Here is a 23,732-nt window from a genome sequence, read left to right as displayed (position 1 = left end):
ATTATTACAGTTAAGCTGCAATAAATCGGTGAACATTTTAGCTAGATTAAAAATGTGGTGGCTGAAGAAAGTTGCGGGAGGATAAGAGTAAGAGCTGGACAGTATGTAAGAGAACAGCGATAGTTGATAGGTTGATGGGAAGGCATTTAAGCTATTTGGAACCGCTGATACCTTGGCCCTGCTGTGATCTAAGAAATGTCCGAGAATTTATGAGGTACTAGACTGTTCAGAAATATGAGCATGGTTCCACTTACTTATATGAAATTTTGAGGGATGTACATGGAATTCAATGGAATTAAATGCGTAACCATGAGAAATATTCAAGGACCTATAGAGGATTAGTTGATTGACAACTCACTCTGTTCATTGATGTTGTAATCCATATCAGGCTTAAAGTATTGTGCTTTCAGAACTTTCTACAATCAATAACTCTCATTCTTATCTCTCTCCCTATTTTCAGTGATGCTTAAGGTCGTCGCCACGCTCATACGACAATCCAAACAAACCGAATCCTTGATCGAGGTCAAGAAGCTCTTCCTCTCCGACATGACCTTGCTGTGTAATAGCAATCGCGAAAACCGACGCACCGTGCTACAGATGTCCGTGTGGCAGGAATGGCTCATAGCAATGGCCTACATACATCCGAAGAATACTGAAGAGCAGAAAATCTCCGATATGGTATACTCACTTTTCCGTATGTTGTTGCATCATGCGATCAAGCATGAGTACGGTGGTTGGCGTGTGTGGGTTGACACACTGGCCATTGTGCACTCGAAGGTCTCCTACGAAGAATTCAAACTGCAGTTCGCGCAAATGTACGAACACTATGAACGACAACGCACAGACAACATAACGGATCCGGCGTTGCGACAAGCGCGTCCCATCAGCACGATCAGCGGTTGGGAGCGTGAAGAGCAACAACAGCAGCAACATCATCAGCATCATCAACACCAACAACAACAGCAACTGGAGCATACGCATATGCATCAGCAGCAGCAACGACACGCCGCGCTGCCAGCGGCTACAATACAAGAGGTGCCAGTTAAAGATGAGGAATCGGTGGGTTCCCTTGAAGATGTGCCACCCGTGGAAGAGGAAGTAGATGAGAGCGAAGATATTGAGTCCACAACACAGGAGTTGAACGCAACAGCCGATGTTAATGAGCCCGCGAACTGTGTCTGCACGTCGGACGAAAAGGAGGCCGATGAAGATTTGACGAAAGAGACAGTGCCAAGCGAAGACTTGACCAAATCGAAAATTTCCAACATATCCGATGTTTACAATGAACACATTAAATCGGAAGTGATAGTCACCAGTATAGTTGAGTCGCCGGCAGTTGCGGTGACTTGCAACGGCAGCGCTTCCAGTTCGTCGACGGGCGCCAGCGCTAGCAGTACACCTGCGAAGTCAACCACTAGCGGCGGTCAAGAAGCATTGTCACAAACACTTAACCTCAAGGCAGAGGATCTCGAAGAAATCGAGTTGGCCACCGCCAAAATGGCGGCCGGTGTAACTGCCGATGACGAGCTCGTACAACAAGTGCTACAGAACTCCGAAAAGGCGTTACAAGACTGCAAAATAGTAGCCGATGAAATGCAAGAAGCCTCCTCCGTCTTGAAGGATGAGGAGATTGAATTAGCTGTCAATGAGGTAGTACAAGGTGTGCTCAAGAATGAGAAGAAGCAAGCGACAAAAGAACCGTCCACAGAACAAAGCCACACAACAACACAGCAGAGTGCTGAGGACAATGTGTCTTTGTTGAACACAAAGAATTTGCTGAACAACAATGCTGATGAGCTCAAAACTACAACACAAGTCAACAATAACAACACAACCGATATTAATGAGACAAATGCGAACAGTGAGACCAACGAAAATGCAAACAATGCCGTAACGGATTTACTCACCCAAGCGTCTGACGTTATTGAGACGCAACAAAAGACTGAAGATAACAAAACCGATGAAAATACCATAAATAACAACAACACAAATACTGCCGAGCCCAGCGACGACGAGCACAAAACCTCAAAGTTGGCAATCGTTGTTGCGAAAGAGCACGAACACGAACTAATGGATGTGAGTTCTTCGCTCTCGACCACGGTAGAGACTACCGAGGAGATCTCCTCACTTAGTCCCGAAACAACCGTATCGAGTGCATCCATGACCGAAGAAAACTTACTCGGACTAACCGAATCGTCGACGGTGGACAATGAAAACATCATTGTCGAGACAATGGTAAAGGACATAGTCGATAAATTGATAGACAAAGTGGTCGATGCGAGTGTTGCCGAAGATGAGGCGCGCAAAGAGACCAACAACAATGAGATTGTCGAAAAAGTAAAGAATGAAGTTAGCGAAGAAGCTGTCTCTGAGGCGGCCAAAGAAATCGTAGAGGATGTGCTCACAACCGCATTAGACAAAGCTGAGACGGAGGTAACAGCGGCGGCACAGGAAGTCACACACATTGATATAGCCGGTGAACCACAAGTAGAAGCCGCAAAGGAAAATGTCACAGACATTGTACAAACAGTTGTGAATGATTTGTTAGAGCAAACTGTAAATGCAGTAGAGCAAACGATTGAGCCCATAATGGAAGCTACAGTGTCCACAGATGAGTTGAAAGCTGAAACGGTGGAGCCACTTGTATTACCGGCAACAATGGAAGTGCCAGCGGAGAAACCATTAGCGGTCATACTACCTGCAGTAGTGAAGGAAGTCGACTCCACTACACAAACCACGCCAAAGAACCAGCCGAATGACGGTGCTGCTGTTGGGCTTTTGGATGCCGAAGCAGTGGAAGAGCTGGTCGAGCAAACCGAAGAGGAAACACAAACCACACAAGAAGAATTGCAAGACGATATGGTGCCAGTGGATGAACGGCAGACAAAACACACGACTGCCAGCACACAAGTTGAGAATACTCATTTTGGTAAGTGCCAACCACCCCCCGTCATTTGTGAGGTTAGTTTTCTGCTATTGAAGTTACGTTTTATGAAGTAAATGGTCCAGAGTATATGTACACAAAAAATAGGTATAAAAGAAATGTATTTAAGTCTAAGCGATAATCAAATGGCATAGTAGCGAGAGAGTTGGGGGTGAATGCCACTAAATCTTTGGCAACTTGCTTAGAAATTAGATAAATCCTAGCTGTCAATTTGACGCTCGCCCCAATTGCAATGTAATAAAATCTGAGTCACTAGCACGCGCTCCACTCATGCCTGAAGCGCACGAACGGACATTCAGGGCGGTAAATGATTTCCACAAAATTAAATGGCACGCACATAAACTTAGCTGGGATTTAACGGCACTCATGCAGACAAATAAGTGTCAGGGGTTGGATGACAGCAGCAGCTGTCAGTGTTAGTTTTTTAACGGGTGATTTTTTTGAGGTTAGGATTTTCATGCATTAGTATTTGACAGATCACGTGGGATTTCAGACATGGTGTCAAAGAGAAAGATGCTCAGTATGCTTTGACATTTCATCATGAATAGACTTACTAACGAGCAACGCTTGCAAATCATTGAATTTTATTACCAAAATCAGTGTTCGGTGTTCCGCTTTTTTATCGACAAATTTTGTTCAGCGATGAGGCTCATTTCTGGTTGAATGGCTACGTAAATAAGCAAAATTGCCGCATTTGGGGTGAAGAGCAACCAGAAGCCGTTCAAGAACTGCCCATGCATCCCGAAAAATGCACTGTTTGGTGTGGTTTGTACGCTGGTGGAATCATTGGACCGTATTTTTTCAAAGATGCTGTTGGACGCAACGTTACGGTGAATGGCGATCGCTATCGTTCGATGCTAACAAACTTTTTGTTGCCAAAAATCGAAGAACTGAACTTGGTTGACATGTGGTTTCAACAAGATGGCGCTACATGCCACACAGCTCGCGATTCTATGGCCATTTTGAGGGAAAACTTCGGAGAACAATTCATCTCAAGAAATGGACCCGTAAGTTGGCCACCAAGATCATGCGATTTAACGCCTTTAGACTATTTTTTGTGGGGCTACGTCAAGTCTAAAGTCTACAGAAATAAGCCAGCAACTATTCCAGCTTTGGAAGACAACATTTCCGAAGAAATTCGGGCTATTCCGGCCGAAATGCTCGAAAAAGTTGCCCAAAATTGGACTTTCCGAATGGACCACCTAAGACGCAGCCGCGGTCAACATTTAAATGAAATTATCTTCAAAAAGTAAATGTCATGAACCAATCTAACGTTTCAAATAAAGAACCGATGAGATTTTGCAAATTTTATGCGTTTTTTTTTAAAAAAAGTTATCAAGCTCTTAAAAAATCACCCTTTATTATTTCATTTGCTTTTTTTTATTCCACTCATAGAATGACTTCGTAGTTTCCATGACTGCATGGTCTGCATCTGTGTCTGTCTTGATTACAGCTGTCATTGGGTTTAGCAATTGGGTGCTCAAGTCGAATTCGTATTGCTGAAACGAAGGAGATTAGACAAAAGCTTAGTTTGGCATATTAAAATTGAGAAATGATTTGCAGCAAAAAGTGTAGAAGTCTTGTGACTTGTGCTAGTAATTGCAGAAGACCGAGCTGAATAAATTGAGCTGCCATAGAAATTGGTATCTCAACTATAATAGGATTTGTTAGAGGTAAAGATCGATTGCCGAGCTCGATTGCTGTCAGGTATTCTTTTTTTTAATAGGATTAGTAGAACTAACGAAGAAATGAAGATTAAATATCGCTAACGAATTTGAGGGCCGAATGTTTCGCTCTCATTGGCTTCATTTTGCCCTTGTAACTTATCGTTATCTTTTTGAATTGGATCGGATCTGTAAGCTCAGGTCGTCCGAATAGAAATGAACGAACCTACCAAGACAAAACTGACGAAGTAATGCAGATGTCCTTCAGAAATCAGGAAGTTCTGGATTTCCTTCGTGTAGCAGATTTTCGCTTAACCAGCATATCGAATCTCGTACAGTCAGTGTGGACTCACAGTTTCCGAAAATTCAATTGTCAATTATAGAAGGACTGAATCTCTCCTCTCTTAGATGATACAACGCTGGATACCAGCTTTCTTTACTTTCAAGTGGTGTTCACTATTTTCACCTTCCGTTGACTCTCAGTTTCCCCATATAATATTGTTTCCCATATTATATGCGAGTACTCTTTATGTGAACTACTAACTTATTTCTTCCCACAGAAAACAAACATCCACACCAGCAACAACAACAGCAACCACAGCAACAGCAACAACAGCGTACAAAAGCTGGCTCAACACGTCCAATGTTCAGTCCCGGACCGACACGTCCACCCTTTCGCATACCGGAATTCAAATGGTCCTACATACATCAACGCCTGCTCTCCGATGTGCTCTTCTCCCTCGAGACGGACATACAAGTGTGGCGCAGCCACTCGACTAAAAGTGTTTTGGATTTTGTAAATTCAAGCGAGAATGCTATCTTCGTGGTGAATACGGTGCATTTGATATCGCAGTTAGCGGATAATTTGATCATCGCTTGTGGCGGTCTGCTGCCACTCTTGGCAAGTGCCACGTCGCCCAATGTGAGTGTGGAGGTTAAGGAGAAAAAATTAAATCACGAAGTGACATTTCTTTTAGTTGCTTGCATTTTCTGAGTTCCTGCAATCACTCTTTCTGGAACTGTTTAAAATTTAATATAACCTTAAATATGTCTCTCTTTTCCCATCCACAGTCCGAATTGGATGTTCTGGAGCCCACACAGGGAATGCCGCTCGATGTGGCCGTCTCCTTTCTGCAGCGTCTCGTCAATATGGCAGACGTGCTAATCTTTGCCACTTCGTTGAATTTCGGGGAACTGGAGGCGGAGAAGAACATGTCCAGCGGTGGCATACTGCGTCAATGTTTGCGTCTGGTGTGCACATGTGCCGTGCGCAATTGCCTGGAGTGTAAGGAGCGCACCCGCTACAACATGGGCGCAATGGCGCGCGATGTTCCCGGTGCAGCACACCTACAGGCGCTCATACGTGGCGCACAGGCGTCGCCCAAGGTGAGTCAAGGAATTCTAGTACTTAAGAGAAACGTAAATGAAAATTCCATAAATAACGGTAAAATGAGACCACAGCAACACTATATACATAGGCGACAAGAAGGGTGAAGAAGAGACTGCATGGTAGCAGGCAGCTTGGATTGGCACTACACTTAAAGGTGTGTGTGTCTGTGTCCTCAACGCCAGCAGTTGGTCTCACTGCAATCCTTGTCTTGCGTTTATGGCCTTCAAGTGGCACACTTATGGTGCACTTCGCTGTGGTTTACTCACATACACAGGCACATACATACATCCACACACATAAACCTGCACATAACTGTTTATACTCGCATACTATACCAGTGTCTTAGTGTTCGTCGCTGCGAATGCCTGTCAATGACTGCTGTCAAATGCTATTGCAGCTGCCTCTGCTACTGCGCTGCTCCTGCAGTTAAGCTCTTCACATATCCTGCCGTTGCTCAATGACTTGCCGTTTGGCATTTTGCCCCGGCATTGTTCATTCGTGTCATTCTCGCTTTATTTGATGGCTTTGTTTTTATTTTCAGAATATTGTTGAGTCAATAACAGGTCAATTATCCCCAGTCAAGGATCCTGAGAAGCTGCTGCAGGATATGGATGTTAATCGCTTGCGTGCGGTTATCTATCGTGATGTGGTAAGTGTGTGATGAGAATTGGATTTTTTTTTCACTTTTAAAATGCAATGGATTAAGTACAGGAATTTGAAAAATGGGTCAATAAGAGGGAAGATATTAAAAACTCTATATTGAAGAACTATTGATAATTAAAATTTAGAATTGAATTATATAATAATTACAATTACAAATACTTGAAATTAGTTTACAGTTACACGCATTAGGTTTTGAATCAGAAATTAGATCAGAGTAGCTCTTGAATAATTTATGTGAGAAAAGTAATATTGATAGAAACAAAGTATTTCGAAAATATGACCCCAAATTGAAGCAGTCAACGAAAGGAAGAAAAGCTAGTGAGATGTAAACATAGAAAGTATTTTTGAAAAGTGTTGCCATTAGAAACAGAATGGTTGCCATCTGTTTTTTTTTTATTAAACACAAATGATAATATAACTTACTACAAGAGGAGTTCAATTAAACATGTTTTAAGAATGCTTATAATTAATCATATTTTTGTAAAAAGAGTTGCCACCCTTTTCAAGTTTTTTGAGCAATTCAATTAAATATTACATTATGAATGCCAAGCCTTTAGCACAGGAGCCTTTTCACACAGGAGCTAGTTGATCAATTAACCAGCCGCTACTCGATTAAAAGGCTGATTAAGATTTGCTATACAAAATAAAAATCTGCATTATTTTTTAATTGAATTTTAATTACCTTACAGCTTATCGATTGTCGAGTAGCCGACTGTGTGAAGGACAAAAACTAATTTCTCAATTAAAAATTTTAATTGATCAATTAATTTGGACGTGTGAAAAGGCTATAAATTTCTTATTCAATTGAATGTAAAAAATAAATTCAATATTACGATATAAGTATCGTATTACGACATCGAATACCAAGAAAATTAAAAAAAAAAACTTTAATATACATATTTTTTTATTTTTATAATTTTCATATTTGGATATTAAAATTTCTTGCAGGAGGAAACCAAGCAAGCACAGTTCCTCTCACTCGCCATCGTCTATTTCATTTCCGTGCTAATGGTTTCCAAGTACCGTGATATACTCGAACCACCAGCGGAACCGCAAATACAACGTCAATCGCCCGTGATGCAACGTGCAGCAGCCGGTAAGTGTTGCCAGCCAACTAATTTATTTTATTACCGCTTAGTACTACTTTAATTTTTACAGTTATTTCATTATTTTCGTTTACTTCCACTTTGCGGTTAGTTCGTTTCGTTTGAGTTTGTGTTGGTTTTGTTCGTTTTCTTTCTTATACGAATGCACCGAAATTTCAATCACATTTATATACATAGTATATTTTTTAAATACTCGAAATGCATTATTTAATGTGCTGAATTGAAAGTTTTCGTAACACGATTGTTCCAACTAACAAACAAAATACAAAAACAAAAAAGGAAAAAAACGTAAAAATTGTTGGTAGTTATTTTTTTTCTACTAATCCAAAGCAACAACACACACGATTTCGAAACCTGATTTACGATTTTATTTCGAGGGGGTAGCTATAGAACGTATTTTAAGTTGAAGTTAGTTCACTTCATTTTATGTACATAAATTAGTAAATATCATGATTTTAAGCATATATTTATACATTTATACATATTATTTATTTAGTTGTATATTTTAGTTAACTTTAGTTTTATTTAATTAATTAATTTTATTTTTAATTTTTTTTTTAATAAGTTTGTACAAAATGTTACCCTCTTTCAATGTATTGGTCGTCAGTTTTAATTTATACTTGCATTGACCGAAACCTTTTTGTACCACTCAGGCTGATCGATGTTTCCATTACTCAGAGCTCGTGCCAGAATTTGTATATTTTTATACACAATTAGTTTAATTTTAATGTGTTTTTATTTTTTTAAATAGTTTTTGTTTTTGTTGATATCTTTTATTACCCTTTTTTTTTAATTTCATCCAAGCATTCCATATTGTTTCGAATATTTGACAGCCAGTATTGCTAATCGTTATATCCCAAATGTTTTTTCTCTCTTTCTCTTTTTCTTTGTACTTTATTTCACGCTGCTTTGTTCGGATTTTTGTAATTTTAAAACAAACGTTGCATTCAAATAATGATAATGTAACATTTGATGCGATTTATTTCGAAATTAATTTGAATAATGTGCCACCGCATCTCAAATAATACCGAAAAAAATAAATAATAATTTATTATGTGATGACCATTTGAACGATTTTGCGAATATTCATTCGTAAAATTCACGTTTTTTTTAAATAAATGTGTATGAAACATTATATGTATATAACCATATATAACCATAATATGTATTGTACTGTGGTCGTGATTATTCTCATTGTGTATCACATTTGTTTGTCCGCTTCACAAATAATGTGAATTGTGTCGGTTTGTCATTGTATTCACGAAAATTTATGTATTTTATTTTATGACTCTACACCTAAACATGAACAAAAAATACGCATTTTGTGTAACGAACAACAATTTTTGTCAAATAACTTCTAACCGTTCTTATAATCTCACAATTACCAATAATTTTGCAATTACTACCGCGATTACTATATCATTACCATATTCATTACTATGATCTATGACATTCTCACTATCATTACCTAAATTACTACCAAATTTAACATCCATTACTACAATAATTACATTTACATTACTTATAACCAATTCGACTTTCTTTAATACATAATTTACTGTTTTCTATTTACATTTAAACTACATTTGAATAATAATTTCCCATTACGATATCTTATACAACTATCACAATTACAATAATCATTACTTTTGTCAATTTCAATACATTTGTCTCACTGCTATTACATTACAATTACTCAAATGTCACTTAATCATTACCATTACGATTGTGAACATTGCCATAAACTTTATCATTACAATTATCATTACTGAAAATTACCATTACAATTATTATAACTGAAAACTACAATAATCGTTCGCTGCTCATCAATCATAAATTCTTCTCCACCTCGTGTGTCGGTTATTCAATTACCGTTACCCCAAAACTCTCCGTTATTTTCTGAAACGATATTTTCGAAAAATAAAAAAATACCCGTTTGACGTTTCGTCGAATTTTTTTGGTTGGCCACTTAAATTACGCATCCTCGCCGCTCCCTTGCCATCACATCTTGCGTCATGGTAATTAGAACCCTCAGGTCGTCCGCTCTTCCCCCAGTGGTCGCACCACGTCTATCCACAATTCCTGCCCAACAATTCTCATCAAAATCACATGCCTACGGCGGCATCGACGACATCGAATATGCAACAGCAACAACAACAAACACAAACAACGCATCAACATTACTATCAACAACAACAACAGCAAATGACATCACCGCCACACCAGCCACAACAACAGCAACAGCTGTCACAGCAGCACAATTACAGCCATCATTATGCTACATTACAGCAGCAGCAACAACAACAACAACATCAGCAGCAACACCAACACACAGCATACTATGGTGGTGAACAACAACAACAACAGCTACACAATCACGCAATGAGCGGCGGCAGCAGCAACAGCAGCAGCAATTACGCTGGCAATATATCACCGCCGTTGGCCACACAGTCAACAAGTTCCTCAGCCTCATCGTCGGCCACCTCACAGCCGGCCTCGTCTTCGTCGTTGTCGAGCTTGGCCTCACAGCCTGGCGGTGCAGCAGTGACACGTCATCACCAGCAACAACAACAGCAACATCAGCATGTCGCACATCACACACACACTGTCGCACACCAGCACCAGCGGCATGCACCGAAACACCACTATCACCACCAACAGCAGCAGCAACAGCAACAACAACAACAAATGCCACCACAACAATTCCAACAACACTACGGCATGATGAATGGCATTGGTAATCAAATGGTGAACGGTGTTGGTGGTGGTGGCGTTGGTGGCAGCAAGACTGCATCTCAAAATGCCACAATGCCAGCCAACAGTCATCAGCAACATTACGTTGGCAATTCAGGCGATATGAATGGCAGTGCCTACCACCAATATATGCGACCAAGTGGCGCCATGATGAATGGCAACGGTGGTGGTGGTGGTGGCAGTGGTGTGGCGCATCCGAACGGCATCACCGTCGATTATCACACACATGCACATGCCACCGGTGTTGGTGGGCCAGTGAATGGTGTGGCCGCCAATAATAATGGCCTTCTACTAAGCAATAACAACAATTGCAACAACAACGGCATGCGTGGCAATGCGTTGCGCGATGTGAGCACCGGCAGTGGTGGTGGACACATATTGGGCGGCGCTGGTGTTGGTATTGGTGTTAGTGTTGGCGTTGGTGGTGTGAGTGTTTCAACTGGCACAGGTAGCGGTGTTGTTAGCGGCGCTGCAACAATGCCGTACAAGAATAATGGTTTGAATAACAATTACCGCTACAATGGACGCGCCAATATCGGAACAGGTACTAACCCATCAACCAAACAATTCCATAGCCCAGTGGCAGTGTCTACAATACTTGCAACTCGATTTCAAAATTATTTTTGATATCTTAGTTTTACTTAAATCTTTTTGGTAACTTAGAGTGCTGTGAAATGCTCAGTATCGGGTTTTTAAAGCGATTAAGTTACAAATTCATATTTTGGATTATTCTTTAATATATTTTAGACTTAATTTCTATCTCTCTACTACTTCTTAAAGTTAAAGTCTTAGTACATTTCGGTTTCTTAGTTATTAATAGCGAATATATATAAATATTGAAAAAGTTCTTCAGAGAAACCAAAATATACATAAACTCAAGTTGTCAATATAAAGAAATCTAATACCGGTTTCCGCATTCCTTAGATCCCTAGATCAAGATCTGCCGGTTTATTATTCATACATGCCCAATCCTCATTCTAACAACTATCATCCAATAGATGATGTAATTTCTTACTCCCACATGTTATTGTGTTGTGTAAAGAAATGCCGTATACAATCCACCTAGACCCTGGATTAATTTCTAATAAAATTTTGGAAACACTCCAGCGCACTTAATTACTAGAAATCTATTTCCAGCGTATATAGATTTCTGAAAAGAAGAAGATACTCTAAAAAGATGAAGATTATTAGACGGGTTAGGCTTATGAGAATAATCTTATGGATTCTGACACAAAAATTGATCAAGCAGGTTTGGAAAAATCATACATATCTTGACATAACTGCCTCTATCCATTTAATTTTTAGATCAGAATTCGCTACGTGCGACATCCCCTTTCCTTCTTATAACACTCAACATGAAATTCTAAGTTAGTTTCTAACCAAATTGCAGATAATCTAACTCCAAAGCACATTTTCTCGTCATAGAAAAAATGGACCTAGCATATTTCTTTAGGACTTAATCCTAAAAAGCAAACAGTTTTAACTCAATGTCTAAGTATTTTATATTTTATCTTAATTGCATGGTGGAAGCAGTTGACTCTAAATCATCAGATCCCAAAATTTCATAACCTCAATTTTTTTTTTTTTTTTTTGAGAAATTAATAACCTTGTACTCTAGGTTTAAGCTTTAAAATTGCAAAAATAAATTAAATAGTACTGCCAACAAAACCGTTACTGAGCATATTCCCCAGCGCTTATAGAACTTATACACAAATATACATATATACATAGGAGTATGTAACTTATTGAATCGAATAGCTGTAGCGTCATCTACTCATGAATGACAGTATTTTCTAGCCGTTTAATCCTACTACATAATACTACTATATAAAACTTTATAAACGCATATACATTGTTGAGTGTGTGTATTGGTGTATGTTGAATTGATTTTGTATTGACATTGAACAAGTATTTTACCGTTACTCATCATTTCGTTTTGTGCGCTGTTGCAAATAGTCTGTTTCATTTTGTTGTTGAAATTCGCTATGTTTTCGTATTTGTTTTACTTTGGTCTATCTTTTGTTATTGTTATTGTTGTTGTTTTCGTTTTGTTGTACTCTTCGTTTGCGTGATAGCGTTGTTAAGCGTTTACTTGCCACTCCATCAAATGTTGTTTCGTGTTGTCGATTGCGGCTTGTGTGGTGGCATTTTAATCAATTTATTTCAACGCCAATCTAAAAATGCCCCAAGTCTCTAAATTAATTTGTTTTCACTTGCTGTATTTCTATTTTCCATTTGTGTTTTTTCGCCTTGATTTCCCAACCAAATGATCGTTTTCCGTTAGAATTGGTGGTTGAAAGCCATTAATTTTCTGCCCAGTCTGTATTTTTTTCGGTTTTGTTGCATTTCTTTTTCACCACTTTCTGCATCTAATTCATTTATTGTTTCTCTACGCTTTCGTTTTTCCACTTTCTTTTTTTGCGTTTGATTTCGATTTCTCTTCGTTGCGTTTGTGAGAAAAGCTACCTTCTTGCCTCCATTGTCATCGGCACCGTCACGTCACCAGCCAATTGCATTTTTCTATTTTCCGCACAATCCACAAGCTACGCGCACAACAACGCTGCATTTTTGGGCAACCAATGCAATAAAATTTATAAAAATTTATAATAAAAAGACTAGAACTAATTGCATTGCATGTCAATTTACTTTTATGCACGACTGTTCATTAAATTTCTTCACGCATTTTATTATATTTCACTTGAGTTCTTCTTATTATGCGTTGCAAGTATCGAGAATGTTAATTAATTTTATTGAAATAAGTTTCTAGCAAATTATTACAAATACTTGTGGGTTATAAACGTCTGTTATTATTATTAGGTATATGATAATAAAAAATTTAAAAGAAAAATTATTCGCAGAAAATTACCCGTACCTAATGTAGGAGTTCTTATTAAACTCTTGACATTTTTTCTGGATCTATGAATTCTATAAATTATGATTATATTAAGAATTTTGTATATACATACATATTCTATACAAACCAACAAAAGAAAAGAAAAATTTCACCTAGTACCACGATTTTTGGTGTTTGTTATCGAAAAGTTCTATTTCATTTTCAAAACAAAAATCTTATTTTTGGTCTATAGGTGGGACTACGATTTGTTTTTTTGGAATGTATAATGGGTTTCGGAGTAAAAACGAGACTTTTCACCCATTCTTATGCTCTTTTAATATTTTTAGTAGGAAAAACAAAGAGAGACTTCAACGATTATACAAACATAAAACATGGTTTAGATTTCGTTCTTCCAATTCAGTTTCAGTTCCTTAGAATAATAAATTTACAAAATTATTCAATAATTCTTCCTCCGTTTGCTATTTAAGTGAGAAATCTGAATATGTAGTTAAGAAATAGGTGAGGTAGAATATTCACAGTACTTTGTTTGAGACTATACCGCTTTTACGATACTAAAGTTAAGGGGCTATACCAAAAAAATTAGGCGATTTTCGTGATACTAAAGTTAACGGGCTATACCAAAAAAATTAGGCGATTTTCATGAATTAAAAAAAAAAGTACTCGATCGATTGTTTCGAAGTTTTTTGCACATAATTAGGTATATTTTTAGCTAACTTTCAAAAGTTTTGCTTTACTAAAATATTGAAAAATAACGGAGTTATATGCTGTCTTCGAAAATTCGTTTTTTTAGGAAAAAATAGTATTTTTTTAAATGCCAAATTGACAATTTTCAACCAATCATAAAGAGTGGATCGGTCATAATCTCATTAAGTTATGATGTCAGAAATTTTGAAAAATGTCGTTTCGCAAAAAACGCGTTTAAAGTTTCGACTATAGCTGCTTATACCAACGAGCGGTCGCTGTTTAGAACGCTGCCATTCAAAAACTTTTCAAGATACGATCTTACCACTTTCACAGGATATTTTTGAAAGTGTAAATCATTGAATAAGCAAAAAATAAAAAAAAAATCGATTTTTTGAAAATGTCACACTGGTATAGCCCCTTAAAGCATCTTAATTCTTCACCTAACCAAGAAAATTACCTGGTGTTCGTATGTTGCCGTAATAGACCTGTGATGGGTTTAGCACATTTCGTCGATGTATAAGTTCCTTTGTTTCTGGTATTTTGTTCACACAAGGTCTAGGTTTGTAACAATCTATTGTAATTTAGATGACCGATCGACTTGTTGAATAAAATATTGACATTATAAATGTCTTCAGACTCTATTCGTGACATATGTTTTTAAAAACATATCCCTTTTAGAGACAAGTTTTAACAACTATTTGATCAAATAGCTGTTTCATATGCAAAGCTGTAAGTTTAAGATCAATTCAAGGTCGTCTCCGATTTGTAATAAGCTCAGATATGTATATAGGGAGACCTATAATATTCGAGTCGCTTTATAAGATGCCCTTTTTTCCATAAATATACTTTACATGAATGAGGAATTGCTGGGAGCTGGGAAAAGTTCCCGTATTCCGTTTTATTCTTGAAAAATATGACTAAACTGACTTTTTAACGAATCGTAATATTTACTCATGAAATAAACTTAATTAAAGCAATAAATTTCTAAAATAATTACGGCGTGTAAACTTCCACATCAAATTATGTTTATAATTTCATAACAATATTTACACTGTCCTTAAACTGTCTCTCAAAGGGCACCAGCTGGGTGGTCAAACGTTTAACAGTTGCACAGAGTCACTCGCAGAAGTGCGTGCCGCACGAGTGCATACGAGTTTACAGTATGATTTTGTAAGCTATGAAATTTCTAATATGCAACACTGCGCGCAATTTGTGCTGAGTGTTAAAATTTAGTTGAGTACATAAACGCATTGACTTGAAAATGTTGATGACAGCAGTGCTTTACAAGAGTTTGTGGTGCGACTTTGTACATACATACATAGATATATGATATATGTATAATTGTGTGCTTGTGTATGAGTGTAAATGTGCAGTGCACGCAACATGTGCAAGCATTTTAACAATATTTGTTGTTGCTAGTATTAAAGATGCAAATTCTAATTTACTACCCGAAAGCTCCACTTACTCAAAAGTGTGTGTGTGTTTGTTAATGCCACATGGGACAGGCATGTGGCAGACCTCATAAACACGAAAATGAAATTTTCTCCACAACTTAGGTGTTTGTGCCTTTTGGGTCTGAACGTTTGCAAATGACAAGTGAAACTTTGACGCTGGTGCGTGCACTTATGCATAACATAGCCCCACAAAGGTTACTACTATAGCTCATATATAGAGTGATTCCAAATAATTTATTTCCCCGTATAAAATGCAGAAATCAAGTTTGATTTACATAAACAAAAAATTATTGAATCGATAACATTTTTATCGATAACACGTTTTCATGAGCAACTAAAATCGAAAACAGAAAGCGCATATGAAAGCGCTGAAGGTCGAGTTTAATTTACATAACAAACAATTCTCAATATCGATAACACGTATTTGAAAGTGTAACAAAAATATTTTTATCGATATCGATACTATCGAGAGCACGTATTTGTGTGTTTTTAAAATCCCAAAAGTAAAATTACACCTAATATCGAAATAAAAGGTGTTATTGACAAGGCAAACATAGGAACACTGTTTTTATAACAAAAACTATTTTTATCGATAACGATAGTATCGATAACACGTTGTAGAAGCATATAAAGACTAAAGCAGAACCTAAATTTATAACCACCTGCAATAAATATAGTATATTTGAGACATAATTTCCATTAAACGCCAAACATGAGCATTTAAGCGGTCTGGCAACCCAGTGCTGTAGCAACAACTGTCGCTGATTTAGTCAAAAACATGTACGGCAATTATGTTTTAGTGCTTGGTTTAATTTGATACGCCTAAATACACACTTTTATTATATATTTATAAAGAGAAAAACAACCAAACTTTCTTGGCGCCAATTCAAATATACCCAAATTTTCTCTATACACTTCTCCATAAGCTGTACTTGCTTTTAGTGCTTGAACGCCAGAAGGAAAAAACACAAAACAAAACAAAACAATTGTCATAATTTATTTTATGAAAATTATTGCCTCTTAGTTACATGCATACACCCACAAGCGTAACCCCCCTCCAAACTCTAGGCAACCGAATAAAAATTGTATGCCAACAACGAACGCTATGAATACAATAAGTCCACATTTTAATAAATCACAAAAGTTAAAAAAAGAAAGAGAGAGAAAAAACCGAAATAAACTCCCTTTCATTACGGTTGTTAAGTAAATTTCGCAGACAAATTTGCGCAGCTAAAATAAATTCTATGGTAATATACTCGTACTCGTATCCACTTGTGGTCGTTGCCGCTGTGACCCTATTTAGTGGCGTCTGCTAGCGCAAAGTCGTTCAAAGTAGCATTTTTGAAGATTTTCGTGGTCATTAGCAAGCCACAAAATAGTGCTTGGCCATAAAGTAGGGCTTTACATAAATTATTTATTGACAAACAAAAAAAAACAACAACAAAAATATAAAATAAAAAAATAACTAAAAAGCTTCTTACAAGCACAATAAAGTTCATAATACTCTTTTTTGGGTTATTGCGTTGCAAATTAAAAATAATGATTCGTATTTTGTTACAAGAAATATAAAAAAGAGTCGAAATTTTGCACAAGTGTGTGCTTTTCTCAATATTTAAGTGTGCATAAGTTTATATCTATGCATATCTATATCTTCAAAAGTCGGTTATTAGCAAATTGTTGCTTACTCATTTTCCTCACAAAAGTTCATAAACAAAAGTACAAACAGTTGTTGTTGTATTATAAATGTCTAATATCAGCCGAAAATGCGTGGAAGAAAGTAGAAAATAAAACGAATACTGTTTCAAATGTATACTTCAGGTAATATGATATTTTTTTCGGTTAAAGTTTAAGATCAGAAAGGGCGTAGTCATTAGTTTAAAAGCAAACCTGCTGGAAAAAAAGTTTCGATCAAGATATGTGATCTTCTTCTTTGTTTGTCCTCCATCTCTACCAGACTTATTTGTTGCCTTTCTCTACATTTTTGTTCGTCTGTCTGTCTATCCTTTTGCATCTTCATCTCTTTTTAACTAAATATTAGTGTTTATTCCCGACTAATTCACAGAAACCAAAACATTTCGTTGGTTAACAACGATGCTTTTGTTGATGGTTATCATCTAAAAGTGCTTAATGGGGCTATATCAAATTAGCCGATTTTGGTGTATTTTTTTTAAGAAAGTACTAGATTGAATGTTTCGAAGTTAAGGTATTTTTTCAGCTATATTTTAAGATTTTTTTTACAAAAATATTGAAAAATAACTGAGTTATGTACTATTGGGAGGTACCAAAAAAAAAGTTCCCTAACTGCTGACTTGACTCCGGTCGAATGAGTAGCTGAAACAAAAAAGTTCGAAAAGGGTATTCAAGTTGAATATATTTCCTATACAATGAACTACGATTTTTGAAAAATATCAAAAATTAACAAAATGGCGTAGTTCTGAAAAAAATGTCGTTTTTTAGGTAAAAAAATGGTAGATTTTTTAATGCCTAATAGACAATTTTCAACTAATCAAAAAGATCGTAGATCATTGTATTATAAATATATTCAAGAATATTTAGTTTAAATTTGAAGTCCATCGGTCAATTTCTCGTTGAGTTATGATGTCAGCAGTTTTGAGAAAGGTCGTTTCGAGAAAAACGCGTTAAAAGTTTCTACTTTAGTTTAAGTGTTATTAAGTTCGATTTAGAAAAAATTAGGCACAATGAAATTTTCCAGCTGATATTTTAATTAAAACTTTTTGTAGAAATGTTTCAAACTTTAATTAATTTTAACGCATATTCTATGGTTTAGGGTTGCCATATAAATTAATGCTACCAGATGATTTTTTTTGGTAAACAATTTTGTAAATTAAATTTTTGAAAAATATGCCAAAAGTAGTTTAAAGAGCATATAATATGATTTGTATAAAATTAGGGCTGCCATTTGGCAGTCATTTTTTTATATTTACACGAACTGAAGCTGAAGAGAAAAAGGCTTATAAAAGAGTTTAAACATTTTTTTCAAATAAGGACTTTAACATTTAAACTCAAAATTTAATTTTTTTAATAATTTTTTCTCCTCCACTTTCACTTGCTGTAAAAAAACAATTTAATATAAGCCTATCGTCATATTAATTATCACCTTTTAAACGCAGCATCATGCAACTGATAAAGTTGCTCGTCTTAAAAAAAAAATGAAAATCACACATTTTATTTGAGTAAATTGCACGACTCATTAAAAGTATAATAAGCCCCACTCAAGCGTTTATCAACTCGTATTTATGCGCTTTCACATATGCACATATATCATACATTTATGTCAGTGAGCTGCAAAATGATGTGCGGAAGAGTCGCTCATAAGTCTTCAGCTGCACAGCGCGACACGTTTCGTTGACAACTGTCAAGTAAAATTAATTACTCCAACGAATGAGATAATGTTTTCGCTCTTCTTCTTCGTCTTAATTAATGCCAAAAATTATTTCCTTGCCTTTTGCGCCGCGGCAATGCAAACATATAAATTAATTTCGGGCGTTTTATTACATTTGCGTTGTTGCTGCCATGCAAATATATTACTCGGCTGTGTGTATATGTGTGTGTGTGTTTTCTACAGCACTCAGTGGCAAATGTGTTTATTCAACGCTCGTACTCGCTTGTGATATGGAACTACATATGTGTGCGTGTGTGTGTAAGCTACACCCCTCATAAATATATTGTACAAACAATTTGCGCAAACAATAAGGATACACCGAGCACACAAGCACAACAACGAGCGCCTGTGCGCCTGTGTGTATGCAATGAGCATATTTTACATTTATGAATATGCATGGACCTGAAATTGACACGAAAATGTCAACTGCAATTTCATTGCTGCTGTTGTCCTTACTCATTGTTGTAGTGGATGCGCGTTGTAGTAGGCATGGCTGTGGTCGCATACGAGATGCCCTAGGTCCGTCTCCCCACCGTCCCAACAAACCGGTGAATGCAACACAAAACAATGTCGCTTTGCACTTGCCATAATTCGCTCACTCATTCGCAATCATCGCTGACATCAAGCTTGGCAAGTGTAAGTTCTGCAGCGCCATATTGTAAACAATCATTTATATGTACATTTATATCCATATTTGTATGTGTGTGAGTGTCTGTGTGTTGTTGCATGCAATTTGTTCGCGTGTCAGCAGCAAGCACATACACTTGTCCGGCAAGTGTCACTTTGCTATTGTTTTTGTCGTCATCAGCAGCAGCAGTAGTCTTCCTGCGCCTCCTCGTCAGCGCTGTCATGTTGTTGGCACCACTTTACATTGTTGCTGCTGCTGCTACGGTTGGTCGCCTCGCTTGTGGTGTTGAAATTTTAAACATAAATTCCAACTATTTTGTTGTTGTGAAAAGGTGCTTGAATTACCACAATTTGAGAATTGCCATCAGCATTGTTAGCAAAGCACGACAGAGTTGCATTTTTATGCAACAATTTGAATTATTATGAGTTCTCTTTATCTAAATATTCGTAATTCACACCTGATTCGTTTGTTGATAGATAGGGGATAGTGTCCGCAAATTCTCTTGATTATTTTTAATATAAAAATTTTAATTTGTAAATACAGTAAGTTTCAAGTTAACAGAACCGCCGAATTGTGTTTATATCAGAAAAACTCTGTTTTTTAAGATCGAATATGAGATATAATGACTCCCAAAATTATCCGTAAAAAATTATTGAAACTAACTAAGACTTATAATATAGTTCCTTAATCAAACTAACCTAAATGTGCTCATATTAGCTTCGAAGCTCTTAAAAAGCTATCGAAAGCTGTTTTTCATATATTTTTTTTACTTTCTTTTAAAAGATAAGTCGTTTAGGAAATTCTCGCAATAATTTTAGATCACGCAAAAGACTCTTTTGATTTGCATAGAATAATCTTTGGTCATAGGTACTGACTTCATAGACTAAAATAGTTACCAATGGTTCGAAAACAGTTAATTGGTCTTAAAAAATTTAAATGTTGAAAAATAATCCTTTGGATCAGGCCTGAGTGTATTATGTATTCTAAAAGCTGTATGAATTTCATTAAAATCTACTGAGCGGTTATCGAGTTACAGTTGTCACCAGTTCAAAAAACCTAGTTTTGAGATAAACGCATTTAAAGTTTGACACTAGTGTGTGCCTGAGCGCTGTTTGTTATTTTTATACTCTCGCAACAAAAGTTGCTAAAGAGAGTATTATAGTTTTGTTCACCTAAGTCACCTAAGTCATAAATGTTTGTAAGTCATACAACTAAACGAGTTAGATATAGGGTTATATATATCAAAATGATCAGGGTGACGAGACGAGTCAAAATCCGAATGTCTGTCTGTCCGTCCGTCCGTCCGTCCGTCTGTCCGTGCAATGGATAACTTGAGTAAAAATTTAGATATCTTAACGAAACTTGGAACACGTATTCCTTGGCACCCTGAGGAGGTTGCTTTCGAAAATGGGCAAGATCGGACCATTGCCACGCCCACAAAATGGCGAAAACCAAAAACTTATGAAGTGTCATAACTAAGCCATAAATAAAGTTATGAAAATAAAATTTCGAGCATAGGATCGTATTAGGGAGGGGCACATTTGGATGTATTTTTTTTGGAAAAGTGGGCGTGACCCCGCCCTCAAATAGGTTTTTTTATATAACTCGCAAACCAATAAAGCTATATAAACCAAACTTTATGCAGTCGTGTTTTTCAGCCATTGCCTTATACAGTCCAAAAATTAAAGAAATCGGATAATAACCACGCCCACCTCCCATACAAAGGTTAGGTTGAAAATGACTAAAAGTGGGTTAACTCATTAACGAAAAACGTCAGAAACACTAAATTTTACATAAATTTCGGCATATAATACTTTCCCTGATGACACATGTGAAAAATGGACGAAATCGCTTGATAACCACGACAACTTCCCATATAAGTCAATTTTGAATTCCATCTGATTCCTTCACTTTATAATGTATACATAAGGAACCAATTCAGATAGCGGAATAAAACTTTACACAAATAGTACATATCACCTCTAGCTTCTCTTGAGAAAAAATTGTCGAAAACGGACTATAACTTTTCAAGACCCTAGATATCGGACATGTTGAACTCAGCGCCTAAGGGTAAATTTTAACCGAAAATATTGGTAAATCTCTTAGATAATTTAATGTAATTCAGAGGAAATTGTTTTCTTCTAATAGTGTGTCTCTGTTCCAAAAATTATTAAAATCGGATAATAACATCTCCTAGCTCCCATGTACCTAATTATAGGTTTTTCAAAAATACGGTGGGCTTTAATCTACATATATGTATTGGTTAATATGTGAGATACCATATCTTTGCGAAATTAAGTGTGTGTATAGTTCTGGATATATGTAGTGTACCTAGCTGGTGAAAATGAATGAATTCGGTTCAGGAATTACCTCAGCCCTCATACGCTATATAGGACGATTTTCTTTATTCTATTAAACTTTGTGCCGAATTTATAGGTAAATTTGGGTGTTATCTTATTAAAATTTCTTCAATAAATTGCGAGAGTATAAAATGTTCGGTTGCACCCGAACTTAGCCTTTCCTTACTTGTTTTTAACTCGAAAAGTAATTATCGGATCAACTTCAAATTTGCAGAGAATATTTTTAAGATTTTACTCTTAACGAAAATGCAACAAAAAATTGATTGAACTCAATTAGTTAAATGCTGTAAATTATTCATTTATACTTATTTTGGAATAGAGTTGCCACGTATCGAAAACAATTAGTTTAAGAAAACTGCGCAATTCTTCGACGTATTTTCGGAGAGAGTTGCAGCTTATCCGTAAAAATACTACTATTTTAATAAATTGGTATTAAAAAGGGGGTTATGAAAGCTATCGAGAAAGATTTCCGAACAATTTCGAAATCTTAAACTTAGACTTATTGCGGTATATTCTCACCTATCCACAAACATAATCATTTTGAAAAGATAAAAAATGTTATCTCGTTTATTTGTAAAAAAGGGGAAAATAGGTAGCATGAGTCTTATGTTAAACGATATCAGTCTTGTAAAGTATTTTGTACTGGTAAAACTTATATAACATATTATAAGCTGATATATGTATGTAAATATTAATATATTTGCTAGAAACTAGTATTTGAAATAGCATATTTAATTATGATTTGCCAAACGCTTCAGTGCACAAATTATTACTTTTTTAATTACAATTTTCTTTTATTTAATATTTTTTATTACAGTTATTTTTATTTAAGAAAACTTAAAAACTTATTTGCCAGCATTTTATGAAGTTATTAGCATTTTTATTTTATAAATAATATTTTGCAAAATACAAATGCCGCCAAAAAATTGGAAACAGTTAAACTTTTTTTGAAAATATAAAATTTTAAATTGTTGATTAAAGAAATTTATAAATAAATGTATATCAATAAAACATAAAGAAATATGTAATCTATTGTTGTTAAAATATTTTTTCAATAACGGTTAATTGTTTCTAATTTTTTGTATATTCTATCTATGCGTTAATAATTAAAATTATATTACTTTTATATGTGTCTAAAATATTTAATGAAACAATTAGTTGGTATAAATACACAATATTTTGGTAGTTAATATTTCATAAATTATGCATTTACTGCGCTATATAAGAAATATAATATTCAAAACTTTTAAGACTGATCCTTTAACAAAAAGTCTATATAAGGAATAATTTTTCCATGAATCTTTAGGTGTTTAATTATTCAGTGAGTAACTAGTGTCATTAGTGTCATAAAATCATATTTTAAATATTACTTTTATAGAAATATGACAAAATTTTTGATGTTTTAATTTATTTGACACTATATTTCAATAAAAAAAATGACTTAAATAGAGCGATATAAATGAATGCGGTATAATACATATATTAAATTAAATTAAAAAAATAAAATTAAAAGAAAATCTAAAAAATTAAGGAAAATAATTTTAAAAAAATTTAAAGTAAAAATTATCTAAATTATATTAGAATTATAAATGAATAATACAATAATATTAGAATTTAAAATCTTTAGCAATATTAAAGTAGTGAACTCTATCAAAAATAATATTCTCTATCATCTAACAATAAACTACTAGACTACTAGCTTCTTTTAGTAAATTGTTGTTACGCTCAACTGTTTCAAAAACATATCATTAAATATATAGTTATTCAAAAAAAAAAAAACTAAAACTCTCTACCTTTAATGTGCTATAACCACTAAGCAAACACATAC

General features: G+C 35.6%; 1 protein-coding gene across 4 annotated transcripts in view; it reads left to right on the top strand.

Annotated features, from left to right (window-relative positions):
* LOC105219154 (neurobeachin) overlaps positions 1-23,732 on the top strand; it is a 185,866-nt gene that overhangs the window by 141,045 nt on the left and 21,089 nt on the right. For 3 of the 4 annotated variants that reach the window (XM_054231108.1, XM_054231109.1, XM_054231107.1), the window contains exons 18-22: positions 461-2,929; positions 5,169-5,530; positions 5,680-5,994; positions 6,540-6,647; positions 7,610-7,757. In XM_054231108.1, the coding sequence (XP_054087083.1) occupies positions 461-2,929; positions 5,169-5,530; positions 5,680-5,994; positions 6,540-6,647; positions 7,610-7,757 (3,402 nt within the window). Of the gene's footprint in view, positions 1-460; positions 2,930-5,168; positions 5,531-5,679; positions 5,995-6,539; positions 6,648-7,609; positions 7,758-9,793; positions 11,066-23,732 lie in introns of all 4 variants that reach the window. The other variant, XM_029044828.2, reaches the window with a different exon arrangement.

This window comes from Zeugodacus cucurbitae, chromosome 5, assembly GCF_028554725.1.
Source record: "Zeugodacus cucurbitae isolate PBARC_wt_2022May chromosome 5, idZeuCucr1.2, whole genome shotgun sequence".
Lineage (NCBI taxonomy): Eukaryota > Metazoa > Arthropoda > Insecta > Diptera > Tephritidae > Zeugodacus > Zeugodacus cucurbitae.
Note: the sequence above shows the minus strand (reverse complement) of the source record. Positions and strands in the feature narration are given on the sequence as shown.